Source organism: Sinocyclocheilus anshuiensis, unplaced genomic scaffold, assembly GCF_001515605.1.
Source record: "Sinocyclocheilus anshuiensis isolate Anshui unplaced genomic scaffold, SAMN03320099.WGS_v1.1 scaffold516, whole genome shotgun sequence".
In the NCBI taxonomy this organism is placed as follows: Eukaryota; Metazoa; Chordata; class Actinopteri; order Cypriniformes; family Cyprinidae; genus Sinocyclocheilus; species Sinocyclocheilus anshuiensis.
In genome coordinates this window covers 33,430-42,520 of record NW_015554079.1, presented here as the reverse complement: position 1 = coordinate 42,520, position 9,091 = coordinate 33,430, and the positions used below count along the sequence as shown (strand labels likewise).

The 9,091-nt window shown below is 35.7% G+C and overlaps 1 protein-coding gene across 1 annotated transcript in view; it reads right to left on the bottom strand.

Annotated features, from left to right (window-relative positions):
• Positions 1 to 3,738: 3,738 nt before the first annotated feature.
• LOC107669023 (cilia- and flagella-associated protein 74-like) overlaps positions 3,739 to 9,091 on the bottom strand; it is a gene marked incomplete at its 5' end in the record, with an annotated part of 36,790 nt that continues 31,437 nt past the window's right edge. Inside the window, 5 exons of the mRNA XM_016461114.1 lie at positions 3,739 to 3,962; positions 5,567 to 5,701; positions 5,826 to 5,941; positions 6,507 to 6,645; positions 8,459 to 8,613. Of these exons, the coding sequence (XP_016316600.1) occupies positions 3,855 to 3,962; positions 5,567 to 5,701; positions 5,826 to 5,941; positions 6,507 to 6,645; positions 8,459 to 8,613 (653 nt within the window). The remainder of the gene's footprint in view (positions 3,963 to 5,566; positions 5,702 to 5,825; positions 5,942 to 6,506; positions 6,646 to 8,458; positions 8,614 to 9,091) is intronic.

Below are 9,091 nucleotides of genomic sequence, written 5' to 3'. Positions count from 1 at the left end.
ACTAGAAAACTTTGTTGGCATTAGTGGAAGTGCATTAGCATGGTTCAAATCGTACTTATCTGACCGTCATCAATTTGTAGCAGTCATCAATGAAGAGGTATCAGAAGAGCAGTAAGAGCAGTATGGTGTACCTCAAGGCTCAGTACTAGGACCGTTGCTTTTCAAGCTTTACATGGGTGAAATCGGTGAAATCATCATGAAATATGGTGTTGGCTTTCACTGTTATGCTGATGATACTCAGCTCTATATTTCTTCGCGGCCTGACAAAACATACCAATTTGCAAAACTAAGGGAATGCATAGTTGATATAAAAAAACTGGATGAATAGTAATTTCTTACTGCTAAATTCCAAAAAAACATTTTTTGTTTTTTGTATTATTATTAAAATATCTTATTTTATTATTTTTATTTTATTATTGCGCCAAAGTATGTAATGTGTAATGACCTAGAACACTGTCTAACACTGGATGGCTGCTCTGTCAATTCTTTATCATCAGTTAGGAACCTAGGTGTGCTATTTGATAGCAATATTTCCTTCGAAAGCCATGTTTCTAGCATTTGTAAAACCACATTTTTAGCTGGTCCAAAATGCAGCAGCTAGAGTTCTTACTAGAACCAGGAAGTATGACCATATTAGCCTGGTTCTGTCAACACTGCCCTGCCTCCCTATTAAACATCATATACATTTCAAAATATTGCTAATTACCTATAAAGCCCTGAATGATTTAGCTCCTCAGTACTTGAGTGAGCTCATCGCATTATTGTCCTTCACGTCCGCTGCATTCTCAAAACTCTGGCCATTTGATAATACCTAGAATATCAAAATCAACTGCGGGCAGCAGTTCCTTTTCCTATTTAGCACCCAAACTCTGGAACAATCTACCTAACATTGTTTGGGAGGCAGACACACTCAGTCAGTTTAAATCTAGATCAAAGACCCATCTCTTTAACCTGGTTTACGCATAACACACTAATACATTTCTGTTATTCAAATCCATCACTGCAGTCACCTGGATCCAGTCCGTATCCAGTCCAGATGGTGGATCAGCACTTAAGAGACAACCTCTACAGCCCTGAATGTCAGCGGAAACCATGTCAACTAGATGTGCCCCAGAGACAGATCCCCAGCGAAGACCTCGTCACCTAGATGGCCATTGAGACAAGACCATGGGAACCAGATGACTCCTCTGCACAATCTGACTTTGCTGCAGCCTGGAATTAAACTGCTGGTTTCGTCTGGGCAAAGGAGAACTCGCCCCCGACTGAGCCTAGTTTCTCCCAAGGTTTTTTTCTCTATTTCTGTCACCGATGGCGTTTTGGTTCCTTGCTACCGTTTCCTCTGGCTTGCTTAGATGGGGACACTTAGGGCCCATCCACACGTTTTTTTTTAAACCTGGTCCCAGGGTGGATAAATCTGAAAACGACACCTTTGCATTGTCGTGTGTACAGCCAATCCATATATTTTGTGAAACGATGATGTCATCACCCCACGTCTCGACCCTAGTCAGACACTGCTACGTCACGTAACAGCAACAACAACATGAACAAACAATGAATGGCTGTATTTTTATTAACTAACATTAACACAGATTAATAAATGTATTGTTCCATGTTCGTCTTCTTGTTGTTGTGTTTGTACACAGTGCGTAAGGTTTACGCACATGCTCGAAGTCTTCTTCTCCATTTTTAGTGTATCTCTGTGGCAGAATTACAGCACCACATACTGGTCTGGCATATATACTACATTGGTTTGAGTTGGTTTCAGTGGTTTCGTGTGTACGCAGATATTTCTTGAGATGACTTCGTGAATATGGAAGAACGAGGGAAAAAAATATATGATAGGGAAAGCTCTGGCTTCGTGTGAATGTGGCCTTAATTTCCAGCGATATCATCAACTTGATTGCACAGATACTATTTGAACTTTAAGCTGACTTTAACTGAAAATTGAATGTTTACTGTTGTCCTTTTGCATCTACACACTGTTTTCCTATTTAATATTGTAAAGTTGCTTTGACACAATCTGTATTGTTAAAAGCACAATATAAATAAAGGTGACAACTTTAATATTGTTCTCGATTTCTTTCTACAAATGATGCATTTACTTTGTCTCTCATTAGCTGATCAAACACTGTACCTCTTCCATTGGGCTGGTGACTTTGTCTGCAAGCGGCTAGTTTCGTTTTTGAATGCAGATGTCTTTTGCTATCCTGATGTTTCTTACATGCTTGAGTTAGATGTTTCCAATCTTTAAATCCATCCCGTGTAAATTTTGCTTCACTTTGCTCAAGGAAGTGCATGGGGGTTTTCAGAAAACTGCATCGCTGGCTGAATCTCTCATACCATCGTGAAGATAAATATATATTGTGGTTCACCTAATATTGTAATAATCGGAAATTGTTGCATTTTTGGCTGCATGGGTGGCTTGTCCAGATCAGACAGGTCTGGTGGTGGAGTTCCAGAATCATTTGACATGGACACTTTTGGTTCATTAGCAGATGCCCCATGTTTAATTGATGGCGACGCCCACCCAGGCTCATTAGCAGGAGATTGAGGTTCATTTGCAGCCACAGGTGGTCTGGTTTCCTTGCTAGAATTGCTTTCTTGCTGCAGTACAATTGGTATCCAATTTAGGCTTTTTAAAGTATTGACTAATTGGTATTTGCTTCGCCATTTTAAAATTAAACTGAAACGTGCAGTTGTTACTATTACGTCTGTATGTTGTAAAGCATTGTGGGCAGGAGTAACTGAAACTGATGAATCATATTTAACTTTTCTTTTTGACAATCGTATTTGACAAATTGACAACGGAAACTTGCATTTAATCATTTTTTTATATAAATAAGATGGTCATTATTATTATTGTTAATTAAATTCAAAGCCACAATTCAAAGAGGGGCTTTATCTGCAAAAGCTTTGCCACTGGTGCCCTGCGTCTGTATGTTGTAAAGCATTGTGGGCAGGAGTAACTGAAACTGATGAATCATATTTAACTTTTCTTTTTGACAATCGTATTTGACAAATTGACAACGGAAACTTGCATTTAATCATTTTTTTATATAAATAAGATGGTCATTATTATTATTATTATTATTGTTAATTAAATTCAAAGCCACAATTCAAAGAGGGGCTTTATCTGCAAAAGCGTTGCCACTGGTGCCCTGTATTCAAATGTACTGGGGATTTATCATTAACACTAATTGTTACAATGCACTTAGTGTCTGCACGTTTTTACATTGTACTAATATTTTAAACAAACCTGTCTACAGTTACCTATTAAACTCAACCTACACTTAATCTTACACCTTAACCGGGGCCACGACATGGATTTTCTTATATGTTCCTTGAGGTTTATTTATAATGTTAATAAAGTTTTTGCCCAATAAATAAATAAATATGTGGGAAAATTATTATTTTCTTGGAGACATGGCCACAGTTCTTCTGGATTTAGTCTGTCTCAGTTTGTTCTGTTTCTTCATGTCATTTCAGACAGACTGGACGATGATCAGATCAGATCTCTGTGTGGAGCACTGGCAAACAAAAATCTCACTGGATTATTACAATTAATGGCAAAATGAATGTTTGGAATATATATATATATAAAATAAGTTCATCCTTGTAAATGGTTTGTACATCGTTGCTATTTATTGTTGCACAGTGTACTGACAGCACATTACAGAGAAAGCAATTCAGAAATGACATATACCTCTAATACAGAGCATAAAAAGGCCACAAACTTATACAAAATCAATAGTGATCAAAAGGATGTCTTCTACAACTAGATTTAAACAAATATCAGGATTCAGTGACATTGAATTATATAATAATAAATCATGGCACACATTTTGAATGGAATTCTATGTAGCTGTATTTTTATCTGTATGGGCCATCAGAGTGACTCGGTAAACGTCAGTCTCATCTCCTCTGACGGTCAGCAGAGCACACGCTTGCACCACTGAGTTTGGCTGGAAGACAAAACTGAGTGTGAATAAGGTGAGGTGAAACTTACAAACTACACCAGGATTATTGGAACACACAATACATTTTCAGTTCTGTGAATAAAACTAATTTTATTACCAGATTACTCTTGATTAATTAATCAATTGAAACAACATCAGTCTTCACAGTAATAAAAAAGTGAACAGTTCTTCAGAAAGTTCAAGTATGGCACAAATAACAGAGAAAGAGAAAAACAGGATAAGATTAAAACATGATTGTACAACTGCCCAGTAGGTGGTGATATGCAAATATAAATCGCCATTACACAAAAGAAGATGTATAAAAGAGGCAACATGCCTCATGGGTGTACCGTAATAAACGTTTTTTACGCTGAGGGTAAAGCATGCGTATGCGTTGCAGTATTCTCCAAAATGGCAGAAGACGTAACTAAGGGGGGAAGAATCGTTGAATAAAGTTGTTATTTTTGTTTTATTTGTGCTCAAAAAGTATTCTCGTAGCTTTGCAAAACTGTAGTTGAGCCACTGATGTCACATGGATTATTTTACCGATGTCCTTGCTACGTTTCTGGACCTGGGAACCAAGGTTATTATAGTTTCGCATTTTTAAATTCGTTTTATTTTAATATAGTTTTCAAATTTGCAATAAAATTTAGTTTCGTTTTTATTAGTTTCATTAATAATTTTGTTAGTTTTAGTTTAGTTTTCATTTTGTGAACACGTTTCTATTTAGTTTTTATATAGTTTAGTTTCAGTTTTAGTTTTATTAGGCTGATTAAAGTTTAGCAGAATTAACAGATCACTTCCAGAGCACAGGCCAAGAAAGGCTTAGGCTAATTTAACCTTAGTGATGCAAATGTCTAGGGACTAAATCATGCTGAGATTGATTAGATGGTAAAAGTATACAAATACACGTCAAAATGAAGCAGTCATGCCTTTTTAAATCTACACAAGTTGCGCTTACATCATATTTAAAACGCACTGAATGATACATGTTGTGATTTTTAATTTGAAAATAAATGTAGCTAATTTCTTTATATTATGTCTTTCATTTTATTTAACCATAATCATGATACCATAACTGTCGTGTCTTGCTCACTCTCCCGCAAACAAACGCGCATAAATCATAAGTGGAACTTATGAAATTCAATAATAATGCCTTAATGTTCGATTTGCAGCGTAACGACACACAGCTCATATATTTTTCCACCACAGGGTGAGAACATAATGATTAAGAAAACGATTATTTATTTTTGATAATTATTATTTTATTTCAGTTAGTTTTGCAATAACTGTTGTTAGTTTAGTTTCGTTTTAGTTTTTCATTTATTTTGATGTTTTTATTTTATTTCAGTTTACGATAATGTTTTTTGACCAATCGTTTTCGTCTTAGTTTTAGTTTACGAAAATAACCTTGCTGGGAACATTACAGTTGTATTACTGTCTATGGGAGGGTCTGAGAGCTCTCACATTTCATCAAAAATATCTTAATTTGTGTTCCGAAGATGAACAAAGGTCTTACGGGTTTGAAACGACATGAGGGTGAGTAATTTATGACAGAATTCACATTTTTGGGGTGAACTAACCGTTTAAACTAAGATTTCAGTACTCACAGCGAGACCACTAGGTGGCATCCAGGAGATGGTGATGGGACATCTATGTCCTGCATCCACACTTCCTTGCATTGGTGCCACTTTGAAGCCCTGCTGCTCAACAGGTGAGATATTCTCCCAGGTAAACTCAACCGTCTGATAACAGAGTGCAGAAGAGGGGATCAAACTCTTGATCTGTTTTCAATCATCTCAGCATGAACCGGTTCAAATTAAACTGAAACATGGCTTCAGATGATACTGTGCTGAACGGTTTACTTACTTTTTTTGTGGTTGGTTTTGTGCTGTAGACACATCCGACGTGAAGTCTGCGTGTGGCTACGATTGCTCTGCCCTCTTGATATTCACTCCTGAGTGTCAGTAGCAAACGCTTGCTATCTACATATGTGCAAGTTTGTGACAGAATGACAAAGACACTGAAATCAAGCATAACAATCAGCTCAATAAATAAATAAATAAAATAAAAATACATATATAAAATAATAATACATTGCTCTGTTAAAATTCTAGTTCAACAAGTGCTGTGAGTTTGGGCAGGACTACCTGAATGTCTAACCAAGGGCAAAAGGCATGGGTGTTTAAGAAATCTCTTTAAAAAGAGTGCTGCCTAGTGGTGCAGAAATTAGTAGTACATATGAACAGCATGCGCAGGTTTATAATCACTCTCGCAATCATTATTATTGTGTTATCGATCATTTCAGATCAACTTGACCCAGACAGTACACAAAAATAAAAAAAATGTCCTAAGTGAGCTAAAATAAGTTGCAATGTGAACCAGACTTTGTGCCATTATTCAGACGTCTGACAACATGACACCAAGCATAACACTTGGAAGTACACACATCACCTTATGGTTTTAGAAGTTAAACATATTAAATGTAGTTTGATGGGTTGCAGAAGAAAATTGAACCTTAGCATGACTATGCTTAAAAAAAAGGAGTACCTTCATGTTTCATGAGTCCTGATGTGTATATATGAGATGGGATGAGTGATTCAGAACAGACGTCTACTGGATCCCCACCACAGACAAACATATTGTGTCGACATGAAGAACCCCGGAGCTCCAGCGCACACACCGTTTGCTATTGGTACATTCACAAACAAAAAAACTCATTTATGCTGCCAAAACATTGCCAAAACATCACAACTGCTGTGTATGAAGCATGCTATGTAATTGAACAGACTTTAAAGCTATGTGTACACTAATCTAGATACATTTGAAAAAGGATTTTTCTCTACATTTTTGCCGTTCGTCCACACTGAGGCAATGTTTGGTCCTGTGAAAACTTTTTGAAGTGGATGAATTTGAAAATGCTGTTTTTGTGTTATGGTGAGGAATGTGAACATGAAGGTGTTTGAAAACGATGAAGCATGTTAAGTCATGTAAAGCATATTACACTGATAGATCTGTTTATGTGCTAATCACTTCCACGGTGTTGCTAGAGATATGTTACTTTGTATAATCTTCATATCACATTCCTGCAAAGATGACAGGAAATTTACTTGGAATTGCTGTCCTGGGGCAAAACAGTGTTTTAGATCACACATGAAATGATGATTGAGTGAACGCACCACCCTAGTGAAAAATACATATACTAAAATCTATTTGAAATACATTCATTTCATGCTAAGTATATTAAAAATACATCTACATATTTATGTACTTAAAAAAATACCCTGTAATTGTAAAAAATTTTACAAAAAAAAAAGAATTACCCTGTAATTGTACTTTTAGCATACTAAACTGGTATACTTAAAGTCTGCTAAATGGGAACAACTAATTTTGTACCTAATGCTATTTAATTGTGCGGAAGTAGTGCTGAAGTCCAACTAAAGATATACTGAAGTATATTTGATTGTGCTAAAGTGGAGCTATTGCAGGTATACTTCAGGTACTTTTTAAATATCTTGCATTTAAAGACCTTTATTATTCAAAGATCACACAATCCTCATCAATAGTGATATTAAAACACATTTTAGACTTAATATTAAGAAATGTGCATTGTGCACAAGTAGTACTCCAAATAAAGTTAATTATAATTTTTATATCAGTAAGTCTCGAGCAATATGTCAGTAAATATATTAATAGATTTTAACTATACTTAGTATGAAAATATATTAATGACAAACATGCAAAAAAATAAGAAATCAGGAAGGGGGCCAACACTTTTTCACACCACTGTATAATGTTTTTTAAATATATTACTTTTTACTAGGGCAGTAAGTGTTGATCGTGACAGAAGAATTTTATTACGTCTGGTCTCTCTGACGTATGCGTATTACGTTTTACGCATAAGCAGTAAGAGAGAGCTTTTTGAAATGAAAACACTGTTTTCAAATGTATCCAGATTAATGTAGACATAGTCTAAGAATCATATTTCATAATTATATTGTTAACAGGTGGGGAAATGAATACCCACCACTAGCCAAATGTGCATGCAATTTTGCCCAGTGAGACATGTTGTTATTTAGTAACATATTTAGTAACATTTTTTGCTGTTTATTTTAATTATTTTAATCTATATATTTACATTTAATCACTTAGCATGCACTTTTTTCAAAGTGTCTTACAAATGAGTGTAAAAGTAGCTATCAAAACAACAAAACAGCAGCAATATATAAGTATTGTGACAAGTCCCGGTTAATCTAATGCAGTACATGTAACAAGTTTTTTTTCTTTTCTTTTTTTTTTTTTTTTTTTAATAATAAATAAACAGAATAAAAAGTAGATAAAAGAGATAGAATAGATAGAGCAGGTGTTAAAGGGTCAAGTTCTTTTTTTAAATAAATAAATAGAAAACAAGTAGATAAAGTAGAAATAGAATAGAGAGTTCTAGTGTTAGAGGGTCAATATTATACAATCAGTAGCCTCATGTGTCGATGAACGTGTCTAACTTTGTTCATGAGTTGCACTGTGAGAACATCTCTGTAACGGAGACTCTCATGATCGGGATGGAAGGTCACAGTGATGTCAAGCGCTCCTGCAGAAGTAATAGCTCCTCCTGACGGTGACACGTGGAACACACTCATCCCACTGTAGTTCTGAGGACCTGAGAGGGTGGGTGGATGATGATATTAATTGATGATTTCATACATTTAGGCAGAAAGGTCATGTATATGCCAGTAAATAAGCATGTTCTGGTCATGTTAAGGTTGCTAGGAGTTCATCATTTAGGCATTGAGCCTCATGTTGTTCCAGTCTGAATAGGCACCAGTACGAATTATCCTCTGCTATGGCTGAGGGAAAGGTTTGTCAGCAAAGAAAATCTTACAAAGTTAGTTCCTCACACAAAAGTATTATATGACTTCAGAAGACATGTATTAAAGCAGTGGTTCCCAACCACACAAGAAACCAGGAACATGGTTGGGAAGCACTGTAATACAGGGCATGAGTCCTTTTTTTACAGACCTAATCATTTGCTTTAATTAAATGGAGAAGAGCAGTGTCAACATTCTGCTAAACATTTCATTCTGTGTTGCACAAAGGTAAAAGGGCTGATTAAAAGATGACAGAATTTACATTTTTTG